At 36.8% G+C, this 15,463-nt stretch overlaps 1 protein-coding gene across 1 annotated transcript in view; it reads left to right on the top strand.

Annotated features, from left to right (window-relative positions):
- The window catches only part of LOC126369649 (uncharacterized), a 108,466-nt gene that overhangs the window by 65,978 nt on the left and 27,025 nt on the right, over positions 1-15,463 (top strand). Inside the window, exons 4-5 of the mRNA XM_050014192.1 lie at positions 4,691-4,727; positions 10,718-10,777. Of these exons, the coding sequence (XP_049870149.1) occupies positions 4,691-4,727; positions 10,718-10,777 (97 nt within the window). The remainder of the gene's footprint in view (positions 1-4,690; positions 4,728-10,717; positions 10,778-15,463) is intronic.

The raw sequence follows: 15,463 nt of genomic DNA, 5'->3' as shown, positions 1-15,463 counted from the left end.
TAAGTACCGATTAATATTAACACGTTGTTCCAAACCGCGTGTAGGTTTTCCTTATAAAAATGTATGAGGTAATTTTAAGGCTCCTTCATTAAATATTCCTTCTTTAGTAGACTGGGTGCGAAAGGTTTATAAGATTAGTGATTATCTAGAAGATATGAATGCATAGGATTAGCTGTCCGGGAACTGATATTAGGCGGCCAAATTACTAAATAATAATTGTATACTTAACAGTATATTTTTTATTAAAAAAGAACGTCTAGGGCCCTATACCGAGGTTTTTCTTGCAGCTCCTTTTCCCCGACTATACAGGTTGTGAGGGAATGAAACGTTCGTTACGTAAAAAATGACGATTCAAAGTGTAACTACGTTACCTACTGAATAAATATATTTCCCTATGAATTTGAATAAAAAATTTGGGACGCATTTAGGTACCTATTCATCGTGAGGTAATATCATTGGTTATTCTCACACGACGCAAAAACGCGAAAGGCGGACGTGGTGAAGCGGAATTTGTAGCGAAACCCCACGCTGTATATTACATACATACATAACATAAACAGCCTAAATACGTCCCAGTGCTGGGCACCGGCCTCCCCTCAATCAATCGGAGGGTGTATGGAGCATACTCTACCACGCTGCTCCACCATTCTATTATCTGTGGATAATATTACAGTTAGACTAAATGTGGATATGTTAGTTGACACAAGCAGTACATAAAGCGAAGGTTAGTAGTAGGGCTAGCAGGGGAAGACCATTGACCAAGTTGGAGATGTCCGAAAAGGTTCAGTACGATCTACTCTGACCCGACGTGCGTGTATGAAACGATTGATGAAAGTGGAGGAAGCGAGAGAAGTGTGTCAGGATCGAAGCTAATGGAATTCCATAGTCTCTACTTACCCCAGTGGGAAATAGGCATGAGTTTATGTATGTATGTTTAATTTATGATGGCATAGAAATTTAAAAAATCTGCAACTAAATACCCTTCATCAGCCTTTATGTGTTACCAGCAAAATTGAGAAACAACAAGCAATATAGAACAGTAACGAGCTTAGATAACGAACGAACACCTAACACAACCTCAACAGTTTGACGGTCCACTTTTTTATTATAAGTATTTGTAAACTAGGTCCCAGATGAGAGACTAGGGAAATTGACATCATAAATCCGTGAGGTGTACTAACGCTTTTAGAATAAGCACATTTTGAAAATTTAACTATTTGGGCTTAAAATTATCAAAAATAAAAAACCACGTGTAGAGTGTTTCACATATATTTTTCATATACCTTCACAATAAAAAATAACTGTTAAAAAAAGTCATCATCCTCCTGCTCTTATCCCTCTTTAGTTGGGGTCGGCACAACATGTATTCCTTTTCCATTCATTTCTGTGAGTCGTCACCTCAGTACTCACACCTTTCACATACATATCCTTCTTTACACAATCCATTCACACATTCTTGGGGCGCCCCCTACCCCTATGTCCACCCACATTCCTAGTCATAACTTTCCTCTGTTCAAATAAAAATTTAATGTTGTCAATTGAGTAACGAGTACAAGCAAATTGTCCGTCTACGTGTCTAAATGCGGAAAATAGAGCCCACTACCATGTGTATCGAGTAGGTATACGAGTAGGAACCTATAATACATTTGCACTCAATGCAAGTAATATAATTTTGAACCAACTGTACAACTTTCACGCTGCACTGAAACATATCCTGAACAAGTTATAAACAAACTAAAAGTTATGCGGTGGGGTGTGACAGGCAACTGTTATGTAGTTTCACAATATTATGTACCTATTCACTGATTTTGACGATCCAAAAAGTGAATAAAGTCGGTCAGGACAAATTTTATTTAACACGAACACTGTAGTACCATGTCACATTCAAATCTTCGATTAAATCAGTTCACTCATTTAATCTTGTATAAATTAAAAATACATAAAATAAATAATAATATAATATATATTCGATAAATTGAGGTGTAAGTCTAACTAAATGTCAAGTATGAGCGATAGGGTTCTAAAGTTACATGCTGGATCATGACTATCTAAATGTAATATAATAAGCTCACGACTACATTCCAATTGTGGTGGTTAGAGGTACATCCATCGCAACTTTCTGTTACATCAACGTGATAGGTGGTAAGCCGTATCGCCGTCTATAGGCGAGCTAACTATGTTAGTGAAACCATCTTAGCTACATGTAACGCCTAATGTGGTGAACAACCGTGAGGACACAGTGAGTGCGGTTTGTCGTAGTGAGTTTGGTGCGAGTTCAGATGGTTCCGAACATTCCGATATCAAAAACATAAACAAGCGGCAAAGAAAGAGGGTAGACAGATATGTCTGCCCGTAGAAAATTATGGATCTACCTACTCCACTCCAATCTCATCAGTCATCCCGTGATCATGGCACTTGCAACAGTGTCGAAATATCGGGAGTCTCATATCCCCATTTAAACGCGGTAAGAACCCGTTATTATGTGTTTTAATTGTGATAATAACCGCGTAAACTTAAAACAATGTATGTAAAACGATTAAAAGAGCAAGTTGTCTTCTGTTTATGTGGCCTATCCCATTAGGATAAAAAGGGAAAAAGAAACAATTACTTGCATGAGCTTATGTTTGTACTGGAAAACGTGGCCACAAAGGCCAAAGGCCTCGTATTTTACCATTACGTCACTGTGTTCTCTGAACCCTTAGCGAAGTAATATGCATGCTAGATCATTATTCTACACACGAGTTCGGCGTCTGTTCAAAATGTATGGTAATAACATCTGTTTCTCTAGAGTTGCCACGATTGAACTAGCGTTTGATGGCTGGCGTCACATGGTTCTATTTATATAATGCAAATGAGATTTGTCAAGTTATGAACACTTAACAAGTTCATAAATCATTTTATTTAGGGATATTTTGCCATCTTGGGCATATCGTAGGTAGGTTTCCATTTACTGCAATCCTGATACACCACTTTCGCTTCTTCTAGAATTTCTTAAAGACTTTTTGGCTATACGTAACAAATATTTGTATTTTTTTGTTTGATATGTAGAGAGAATCGAATCCTGTAACATCTTCAGGCTAGGTGAGCGGACCATGTGAATACTAGATAACGCTAGGGAGATGATGATGTAAAGAGAATGAATGAACGTAGACTTATGAAAACCTTTTATGGTGCGGGTGCAAGTTGTAGACGCGGAAGAAAAAGTCCCAGGTGGACACCGCGATCCTCCGTGGTCTAGTGGTTAGAGCGTTAGGCTCACGATCTGGAGGTCCGGGTTCGGTTCCCGATGGGGACATTGTCGAAATCACTTTGTGAGACTGTCCTTTGTTTGGTAAGGACTTTTCAGGCTTGAATCACCTGATTGTCCGAAAAAGTAAGATGATTCCGTGCTTCGGAGGGCACGTTAAGCCGTTGGTCCCGGCTATTAGCCGTAAAAACACCTCCACCAACCCGCAGTGGAGCAGCGTGGTGGAGTATGCTCCATACCCCCTCCGGTTGATTGAGGGGAGGCCTGTGCCCAGCAGTGGGACGTATATAGGCAGTTTATGGACACCGCGATCAAATCTATGATTTAGGCGATTCTCACACTGCCCCGCATGGTGCAGCGTAGCGCGTGGATGCGTGTTCTTCCGTTGCTTGTAAGTATCTCCGTTTGTATAGAAAACACGCACGGTCTAACACACAGAAAATGCATCCACGCGCGTTAATGTGGATGCATTTTCTGTGTGTTAGACTGTACGTGTTTTCTACGCGCTACGCTGCACCATGCGGGGCAGTGTAAGGATCGCCTTAAAGGCCACGTTAAGAGTAGATACTCTAAACGAGGCAGCATGCATGAAGACTTTGATGAAAATGGAAGAAGCGCAAGTGGTGTCAGGATCATAGTACCTAAGTTTAATTCCGTAGTCTTTGCCTACCCCAATGGGAAATAGGGGTGTCATTTATGTACATACATAGGTATCATAAATATAAAATTGTGAGGTGTAAAGGAGTTTGACTAGCACTTGACCGGATTTAAAACAGGACTAGTAGGAGAGGGCCCTTAGGGCTATTCTAACATAGAATGTTTCAAGCCTTTTGTTAACATTTATGTAATCAATTATTAAAACGTTTTGTGAACATACTGTATGTAAGCCCACAGAATTAAATAAAATTTCCGCTATACCCAAAGCAATTCCATTCTCAAACATCTTCGATTCCTATTCACTTCGATCTGTAGTATATTGTTACATAACAATCGGCATTAGGCTGCTTTTCCACCAGAGCTGTGCGAGGTAGCTAAGCGGTGTGCGAGGAAAAAATCCACCAATAGAATCACTTCATTTTCCTAGCCTCGCTCAGCTCAGCTCTGGCGGAAAAGGGTTTAGAGAAGCGAGGTCATTCTACATAAAAAACAAGTGAGAAATGTGTGCGAAGGGTCGCACATTTCCGCATTTTGACAGCTCCGCATTACATTTCATCGTACCTCGCACAGCTCTGGTGGAAACCCCTCCACATTTCCACAGCACAGCTATACATCCTCGTACGACACATTTTACTCGCACAGCTCTGGTGGAAAAGCAGCCTTACAACTCGATCTCCATTATTCTTGAATTCAATGCGCGTTGAATCTTTATGATGACATGTTTTGTGTTGTTGTTGGTGTTGTGTTGTTGATGTTTTATGTTTACATTGCTTTTTTCTTTTACAGGACGCACCTGTGGAACAGTTAGAGAAGTTGAAAACTGGTAAGTTTAAAATTGAAAAAATAATTTAATTTCTTTTAAATAACAAAATTAAATGACAATTATTTATGTATCATTCTTTTAAATAAAATAAGTCTTCTATTATAATTATAATAATAGTTAAATAAGTCTTATATCACTATTCCAAGGTTACAAGTAACGTAGTCCTTAGTCCTTTCCCTTTCACGTAAAGCAAAATTGTCTGGAAATTGTCTCTCAATCGTTTTTATAAGTCCATCCTTTGTTACACATTTGTCGACTAAATTTCTTCTACACAGCTACAACATCTTGAGAAAATGTCGAAGAATAAAAACATTTTTTATAGCCTCACGGAAATTGTAATCGGGAGTAGCCAAGCGCACGTGTGGGAGGTCCGCGCGTGCGCTTGGCTGTCTTAAGTATATGAACGATGGGTTCCTGTTTTGTTATTTATGTGTTTTGTTTTTGCTATGCGTTTATTGACACGTTGACTTTCTATTATGAGTATGCGTCAGTGGGTAGATGTGTACCCCTAAAAATGGCAGAAAAAATATAATGTAAAGTTAGCATGGGCTAGCTAACTAGGGTTACCTACCTATGGAGGTAACTCACGTCTATAAATTCTCTGACTTCAAAATTTGACTGCTTGCTTATACTTATAGTATATTTATATATTATTTTTCTGACTAAAAATGACAACCTCTGTGATCCAGTGGTTATAGCTCACGATCTGGAGGTCCGAGTTCGACTCCCGGTGGGGAAATTGACAAAATTACTTGAGACTGTCCTTTGTCTGTTATGGTTATTGCAGGTTTGAATCACCTGATTGTCCGAAAAAGTAATGTGATTCCGAGCTTTTAGCCGTAAAGTCAAACACCTCCACCAATCAGCAGAGGAGCGGCGTGGTGGAGTATGCTCCACACTCCCTGTGGTTGATTGATGGGAGACATGTGCCCAGTAGTGGGACGCATATAGGCTGTATATGTTTTTTATGACTAAAAAATAATAAAATATCAAATTTATATACTTTACTTAATATTCTACTGTAGAAAGGAAGTCTACAATACAATGATTGATGAATATTGAATTGGCTATCGATGATGGAACTAAGATGAATGACTGACTTGTAATTGGTTATCGTGATAGATAAGGAAGGGAACATAATAAAGTTAGTGGGAAACGTTATTCCTCAGAAATTAACAAGTCCTCCTACAAAGTGTTACTAAAGTAACATAATATTATAAATTAAGGCCTGCGAGTACCACAAAATTATATCTTAAGTTACTAATATCTGTTATTTTTTAAATAATAAAATAAAACTTTATTTACACCATAAACAAAACTCAAAATAAAATAAATTATGTACAATTAACACTTAAACTAAACCATAATTAAAACTTTTTGTTATTTTTTTATCCGCCGAAAAGGAAAGGGACGGGACAGGCATATCATTTATGGAACACTATAACTATGTCACTATACATTTTTTAACAGCCTCTGTGGTCCAGTGGTTGAGCATTGGGCTCACGATCCGGAGGTCCCGGGTTTGAATCCCGGTGGGGACATATCACAAAAACCACTTTGTGATCCCTAGTTTGGTTATGACATTACAGGCTGATCACCTGATTATCTGAAAGTAAGATGATCCGTGCTTCGGAAGGCACGTTAAGCTGTTCCCGGTCCCGGTTACTATTTACTGGTGTAAGTGAGTAATCGTTACATGAGCCATGTCAGGGGTGTTTGGCGGCTCAATAATAACCCTGACACCAGGTTTGCTGAGGTTGGTAATCTACCGCACAACCTACACGATAGAAGAAGATACATACTTTATACGTTATTTACGTTATTATTACCATTTTCTTTCCTACTTTACGGAACGTGTGAGGAAGAAGTATAGTTAACTATCCTTAATTTAAGGTCACAGCGGGACCCGATAATGGCGAAGTATGCTCCATATCCTCATATTACGTGATTGAAAGCTGTTCAAGTGAACAACGATATTAGATCTTTATTTCCCGATAATCTAAAAGACAATGGAGTATCGAGAATTAGCGTAATCTTATGTATTTTTTTTTGTTTGGCGCTGCAACAGTCATATTATCCAATCGTACAATGTTTGGTGTCATTTATATTATTACATTTGTTTACTAGTTTTACCTATATTAATAACTTTCTTTTTTATTCTAACCTTAAGTATTTACGTATACATCTTTGCGATAATATTTGTCTATGTACACTCTAATTCTATTAAAATAATTTGGTTTATATTATAATGTATATTTTGAATTGAATTTGAATATATTATACACCATTAACACATGTTTATGGAATACGATGTTCGTGCGTCACCTAACAGGGTCCACATAATACCAGCGTCGTGGTTCACGCCGCGACTTGTGCTGAGTGAGGCCCTTTTATCTCAGGACGTCCACCACCACCTTATGGTCATTTCGACAAACATCCGTCTTGCTTTTTTGTAATTGTTTTAGTGGAAATTTGATATGATGTTGTTGACTTTTTTTGTGTGTGGCGTCCTTTTATAATAAACTTTTTCTATTCTATTCTATTTACATATTATGTGAGACCAATCACAACTATCCACTTATTATGTGGTAAGATTAACAAGAAATATACATGAAAGGATACAAAAAATCAATTAATTTAAATGTTCTGTGTGTGTGTGTGTGTGTGTGTGTCAATACAACACAACGGTTTGTATCATTTCGTTCAATCAATATGATACTCAATATGAGAGCAATACAAAAGTAATTCAATTAAGTACTTCAATCAAACACAGTACATTTAATATTAAATAATAAAGAATGTTGTTTACTATCCGTAAATAAATCAATTTCCCCGAACCGTGCATTATATGTGCGGACTAATCTCGTACTTACGTATTTATGGATGTGTCAAAAATAAGACTTTTGAGCCCACCGATCCCACTTTTCCCCCATTCCCCCCCCCCCCCTCCGTTTCCCCCCCTTTTATTTCCCCCTTTTTACTACCATAAACGGTGTGCGTGTTTGAAACGAGTCATGAATGTGAAGGAAGCAAGCGAAGTATGTCAGGATCGAAGAAAATGTAATTCCACAGTCTCTCTTAACCCTAGTGGGAAATAGGCGTGGGTTTGTGTGTTAAGGCCAAGTGTGGGTTATGACCTTTTACCTGTGTTTTTTCAGGTCTAATGCATATTTAAACTACGCAGTCACTTTTGTACTTGTGTGTGTAGAGTAATAAAATCTCTCTGAAAGGATTTTCTACAATTGTGAACTTTGTCACTTTACTTGAGTGGTCACTTAGGAGTTGTAACCGCAATAGCTTGCTCAATAACAATACTTTCTGACTTCCAGTAAACTACGTAGAAGAAGATTATTTTCTTTTAGCGCGATTGGAAGCTATAATTTTCTACATCACCATCTCCCTAGGGTTTTCCCGTTTTTCACAGGGTTCGCTTTCTTAACCTGAAGATTTGTCAGGTCCGCTTTTTTACAGAAGCGACTGCCTGTCTGACTTTCCAACCTGCGAAGGAAAATCCAGCCCAATATACTTGTAGGTTACGTCACAAACTTTCGAAATGCATTTCACGGGAATGTGGGTTTTCATGCTCGTGATAATCATTTATGATTCAAACATGAATATGATTCAAATAATAAAAAAAATAATAGTAATAAATTATAATTTTCTACAACAAGCTATTTAATTTAATAAACATTTATTTTTATTATCTTTATTATTAAATATAAGTATCTGTTTGAGTGCCTGGGTAAAAATAGTCCCTCATTTATTATTAAATCAACTTATTGAATAATTAGACCACTAACTAGAAAGGTTCGCCCTACACGAGCCGTGTTTCACATAAGTAGTATCTCTATAAATACTTAAATGAAATCGGAGTGTAAGACACTGGTTTCTTAATTGACAATTATAAATTTTAATAGGATTGACAAACATAGCCCTAATATAATTTCACGACGACGCATGATGAACTAGGAACCCACGTCTCATCCGCTTAACCATAAATTATAAAATTACTAAATGGATGGAAATTGTTCAAAAATCATAGAGTTTTCAAATAAGGTGCCCAAGGAGTGGCTTTCCAGGCTACGTTCTCAAAAAAAACTGTGGATGGAGCTGTACAGTTTTGTCTTCGTTTAACCTTCTAATTTTTGGGTGTAAATAATGACCCTTGTTATTACACTCAGGTACAACACATTATTATTCAGATCAAAGGAAAGAAAATAAATATAGGTAGCGACATAATTCTATACGTATCTGATGCAAATATCAAGCAACAATTATTTTTATGTATGCCTCTGCCATTATATTATATTTTTGTATACCTAATTATGTACACAGAGCAATGAGAAAATAGGTAATTATCACGTTAATTCTAAGCAGCGCTATCTATTTTTGGGGAAGTTCCTCAGTAGCAACATTTAAAAAACCTTCGAAATGGGATTGTTATTTTTTTCTCTCGAGTGGGTTGTGAGATCGATGACCGACCTTATCAATCCTGGTGGTATTAGGATCCTAGTCTTTGGATAAGAAAAGCTATGAGAATAACCCTCGTATATGACCTAAATTGTTGTTCCACAAGTTTCAAATTCAAATTCAAATTCAAAAATATCTTTATTCAGTAGGTAACATAGTTACACTTTGAATCGTCAATTTTACATAACGAACGTCTCATCCGCTTAAAACTACTGCAGCATTCATACAAGGTTACAAGCTAGAAATAATAGACAGACTAGAATATGTTAACTTTCTCTCAAATTAGGTTGTTAGTTCACTATAAGTGAAGGCCTAGAGTAAAAAAATGTTTTATAAGTACTTTTGGCAATATAATTATATGTGTAACCTACGCGGAATATAATAAAAGTAAAAAGCTAGTTCTTTGACTTCTGTACTACAAAAAGGAATAAATACATGTATTTTCGTCTGTATGTGGATATGTCACTGAATTTTAGGAGGAGAACTTCTGTGTGTACGAGTTCCAAATTCAAATTATTTATTATAATACACAGATACAGTGAGTAGATTTAAAAAATAGATAATATAAATAAAAACTCAGTGATCTGCCGGTTGGCGTACAACACAACTTTCTGTATGATTCAGATACAGAAGTTGCGATCGGGAAAGATAATGTCTACCCGATCCACTAGCGTCTATCTATAGATAATATATTATATTATAATATATATACTTGACGATTCAGGCGTGACGGCATGTTATGTTATGTTGTTATATATAACGATAACATAATCTATTTTCTGTTTAAGTAGACTGCGATAGAGTCAGTAGTGTGAATAACAAGGGACGGCGTGTCTCCCGATAGACATAAAGATAACCAAGTCAACTTTCTATCTGTTTTTATCAATCGTCAAACTTGTTGCTATCTTTTTACGTTGTTTACTCAACAGTAAACTAAGTAAAAATACAGGGTTTTATTGACATCGTACCGAATACTCAGGGGGATGACTCGGGCTAGTCGAATTTTCCATCGCATAATTCAAGATTTTTTTGGTATTTTCAATTCTATACTTTTGCGATGGAAATTTTCGAATCACCTTAGTATTCGTTAGGTGTTGGTGACACCGTAACGAATACTGAGGGGGATGATTCAGACCATTATTCTGAGTTGATATTAAGTGGAATTTCCTGCCAGAAAATTCATTAAAAATTGTTTTTTTTTTTATTATTTTCATTTCCATACATTTGCGACGGGAATAAATGCCAAGGAGAGAGAGAGAGAGAGAGAAACTTTTGCGTTGGGAAATTCCACTTGATATCAACTCAGAATCATGTTCTGAATCATACCTCAACACGGCTGTTAGTACTCGTAACGAAAACTTAATTGAAATCGTAATGAAAGAATAATATCCATGTTGTTCATCAATTATTACGTGTATCAGAATTTGAATTTAGAACCACCCACGCTTTCTTCGACTATTCGCGCTATCATCCACAAATAGTTTTGAACACTTACTTACTTACTTATGTTTTTTTTTCAGCTGAAACCAAGGTTCTCGCCCCTGGAGTAAGCCACGAGCACGTCGAATACCACCGGCTAGGTATGTCATTCTTTTTGATATGACTAGTTATGAGCATGTAAGGTCAATTATCGACCTCAACAACCCCGGTGTCAGAGTTATTGTTGAGCGGCCATAGGCACCTGACATGACTTACGTATACTTTGAAAAAAATGGCATCGGAACTAACGCCTAGAACACGCCATCACCTCACTTTTGAACAATCAGATGATTCTTCGGATGATGAATCCAAGATCAATGTCCAAGATCTTCGACATATATGTATCCACCGTCAATCGAAACTAAGACCTCTGATCGTGAGCGTAATGCTTCAACCACTAGACTATTGGAATCTCTTCTTCTTTGCGAGTCGGTGGCGATCGATGCTTTATTTTTGCTTAACAATAGTTGGCCACGGTTACGGCATTGTCAGTGGCTTCGTGAAGGTCTTTAATAGTGCAGGCGTTAAGACACTTAGGACAGAACACAAGATGGGCCATAGCTTGGAACCTATTATTCTACGGTAAACCTCCGACCGATAAATGACTAGTAGTTAGCTAAATTAATGGAAACAAACACGAATTTTTTAGTTTATCCGAAATTAACGTTTTTTTTAATTATTATTTTTGCTCTTAGCCTTTATCAAATTTCAACATAACTTATCAACGGTAATCTAGCTTTTAGACAAATATTATAATTAAACAATTTTTACTTTAGAAATCTCTTCTATTATTGACTAAGACGTTATAATCTTCAGACGAGACAGTTCAAAATACTAATTTTTGTAAGTGTTTGATTGCGAATATTCGTATATAAAATGGAATGAAAATAGCTAAATGAACTTGTTTCCATTAACAAATTATTTTGTGAATAAAAATAAGATTAATTCATTTCACGAGTCGTCTTAAGTATCTCGTTTCAAAAGGTCTTTAGAAAAAAACTGAGAAAGATTTACAGGCCACGTTTTTATTACAAAATCTATTACCAATCTGAAATTGGCATGGTAATTCAGTAACCACTAAAGTTAATAGTAACCTTGTGAGATAGAGAATAGTAGAGGTAAATGTCATAATTAAACAAAAAAAGTTTTTTTCACATAATGGCAAATATACATATTACACACACACACACACACACACACACACACATACATACATTATATACATATTTTTATATACTTATATATATTACGGGAATCGAATTTAAGACCTCCATTATACAGCTTTATCACGAAAACAAATGGAGAAAGATCATAAAAGAAATGTTTGGAGTGTTATAAGAGTTTTCTCTTTATATTAATGAAATGGAATAAAGTAAAGATGTACTTTTCTGCCTTTTGACTGTCATTTTCTTTTCAAATGTAAAGAAGATTCGAATTTTCTTCGCATGTCGATATCTATAAAAAGAAAACGTAAACTTTTCCTATAAGCTGACGGAGATTGCTTCACTGCCGAAAGACAACGCGGATAAAAACATCAAAGGAAAAATTCGAACGTAGAGATTTACAAGTCAATGTTGAAAAAACTTATCAAACATCCATCAGATGCAATAGGTATTAACGTCTTCTGTGATGGATTATTTTATTCCTTTCCCCTTTTTATATAAGTGAATAAAAATACCTAATCAAAAATAATATTAAATAAAAATAATTTTTAAATATACTTAAACAATAAAAATATTTTTCAACAACAATAATATAATATATTTTGATTTAATAAATAGTGTACTTAATACGAACGGTGATAGCATACTCTTGAATTAAAGGAGAGAGTCCATAATACGCGACCATTGTATGTACGGTCACGAGCATTAATATGTATACACTTTGGTACCATGTCACATTAACTTTTTTGACAAATTGAACTATAAGTCTCATTAAATGTCAAATATATTAGTGCGAAAGAGTCCTAAAGTGGGTACATTATATTGCTCATGACTGTACGGTCACGAGTACAAATATTTATACAGTTTGAAACCATGTCACATTAACTTTTTTGACAAATTAAACCGAAAGTCTCATTACATATATAAATATCAAATATGATAGTGCGACAGGGTTCTAAAGTGGGTACATTATATTGCTCATGACTACTTATTTCCTGCCAATGTACTTACTGTACTTTGCATAAACACAAGTTACATTTCCAGTAATAACATAAATTGCGTATTATTATACCAAGTAGTGAAAGCCATCAGAGGCTTCAAGTAAGTAAAAACAAAGTATAAGTAATTATTACATTACGTATAACATTCATACATACATAAACTCACGCTCAAAATCCCATAACGCGAAAACGCGTAGCTTATAGAGAAAACAGCTTAAACTGCGCGCCTTTTTTAAATTGTTTTAGATTTTTTAATGCGTCTTTTTGTGTTTGTTTTGTAGTTAATGTTGTTTTTATTGCGGTATTCTTTATTTAAAATGCGATAATTTTTGAAAAATTACATTCTGATGTGTTTATCGTCAACAGAACTTCGATTTCTTGCAATTATTTTCAATCAGGGTAGAAATTGAGATCACAAATGTTGATATGGATTGAAAAACTAACTGGTCTATGGCGAGGTTGCCAATAGTCTTATCACTATAAGGAAAGATAAAGTGACAAGTGATCAATTATCCATCATGTTAGAAAGAATACAATCCCTCTATCGGATTTTCCGACATGCCCGGGAAGACAAGCAGATGGACGTGTACGACAATCTGAAGTGAATTTAAACCAAGTCACGGTTTATAGGCAATCGGGATTTAACTATAAGAAATGCGGAACGAATTGCAGATTCAAGGCAAATCGACAAGCAAGCCGCTAGCGTTGCCTGCATTTGAAATGTTGTTGTGTGAGTTATTGACAAAGTCTGTGCTCGTATGGCATAAATCCGATTGTCTTTACTAACCATAGAGCAAGCAGCTCACGAGCTAGCCTCCGTGATCTAGTGGTTAGAGCGCTGGGCTCACGATCTGGAAGCCCGTGTTCGATTGCCGATGTGGACATTGTCGAAATCACTTTGTGAGACTGTCCTTTTTTGGTAAGGACATTGCAGGTTTGAATCACCTGATTGTCCAAAAAATCAAGACGATTCCGTGCTTCGAAGGGCTCGTTAAGCCGTTGGTCTCGGCTGGTAGCCGTAAAGAACACCTCTACCAACTCGGAGTGGAGCAGCGTGGTGGACTATGCTCCGTACCCCCTCTGGTTAACAGAGGGGAGGCCTGTGCCCACCAGTGGGACGTATATAGGTTGTTTTTCTAGCCATAGCATAGCAACACAGGCCTCCGGCGGCGGATTGATGCTAACAAGTATAGTACCATAATATCCATGGAAGTTACTAACGAACTCTGTTTAGATCATAGACCTCGTATAAGAAATAGACAATCAATCTCTCTAAAAAAGGGTCCGCGGCGCATCTTGTCACAAGTAACGGCGTGTAACGACACTTTATAACCGGTATTGCACTGTATTTAAACAGCTTTAACATTTTATATTGAGGGAATGAACTTCTACTATCTACTTAACTTACTGTATATATAGGAAAAAATCCAATTCTCGCTGGCTGACTTTTGCTTCAGCGGCAACTTATTAGCCTAGTTTTGTCATTCAAGTGCCGTCTTTGAAAAGAAAAATAAAGAGGGCGAAAAAAAACTGCTTTCTTATTTTAAAAATATGAAGGCGAATAGCGAGTCTTTAAGAAATTGCTATTATAATACTTATTTAACCCACCGACCTGTATAAAATAAAGAAAAGAAAACAACAGAGAAGCAATTATGACTTATATATTCATAAAACCCTGAGATGAGGTAGGCTTGAGTCCCAGGATAGGCTATAAACCACTGACTGAAATTTCTTTTTGTTTATATGATTTCTTTATTTTAATCGTGACACCTGGGTTGCTGGGGCTGGGGTTGGTAACCAACTTCACATCCCACACGATAGAAGATCTTACAATTAATGCAAGTTAGGCTTCTTATATCGTGTGGGTTGTGAGGTGAATTACCAACCTCATCAACCCTGGTGTCATGATTATTATTGAGCCGCCAAAGGCCCCTGACATGGTTCATGTAACGACTACTTACATCAGTAAGTAGTAACCGGGACCAACGGCTTAACGTGCCTTCCGAAGCACGGATAATCTTACTTTTTGGACAATCAGGTGATCAGCCTGTAATGTCCTAGCCAAATTAAGGATCACAAAGTGATTTTTGTGTTATATCCCCACCGGGATTTGAACCCGGGACCTCCGGATCGTGAGCTCAACGCTCGAACCACTGCACCAGGGAGACAGTTAGGGTTATCCCACCTGCATATATGCATACATATAAACTCACGCCTATTTCGGGGTAAGCAGAGACAATGGAATTCCATTTCCTTCGAACCTGCCACACTTCTCTTGCTTATCCCTCCTACAGTGCAAGAAATGTACAAACAATGCAAATGATGATGTAATGTTTAAACTACGGAATACAAGAAAGAGGTTTGAAGGGCAAGTGAGCGAGAAACGCGCGCCATACAAGTATGGGCCAAATGTTCATCTGGTTCACCTTTGGCCCATACAAGTACAAGTATGGGCCAAAAGTTCATACGCCAACTTTCCACTCCACTCGTCCGCAAACTTTACGACCCACGGAGCTCCTCGATAGTATAATAAAAGGGCTATATAATTTGAGAAGTAGTTAGAGCTATTGTAATTATCTGATTGCAGGAGTGGTAGCAAAATAGAGACGGATTAAACCAGCGA

This window comes from Pectinophora gossypiella, chromosome 9 (genome assembly GCF_024362695.1).
Source record: "Pectinophora gossypiella chromosome 9, ilPecGoss1.1, whole genome shotgun sequence".
Lineage (NCBI taxonomy): Eukaryota > Metazoa > Arthropoda > Insecta > Lepidoptera > Gelechiidae > Pectinophora > Pectinophora gossypiella.
This window is presented reverse-complemented; position numbering and strand designations above follow the sequence as displayed.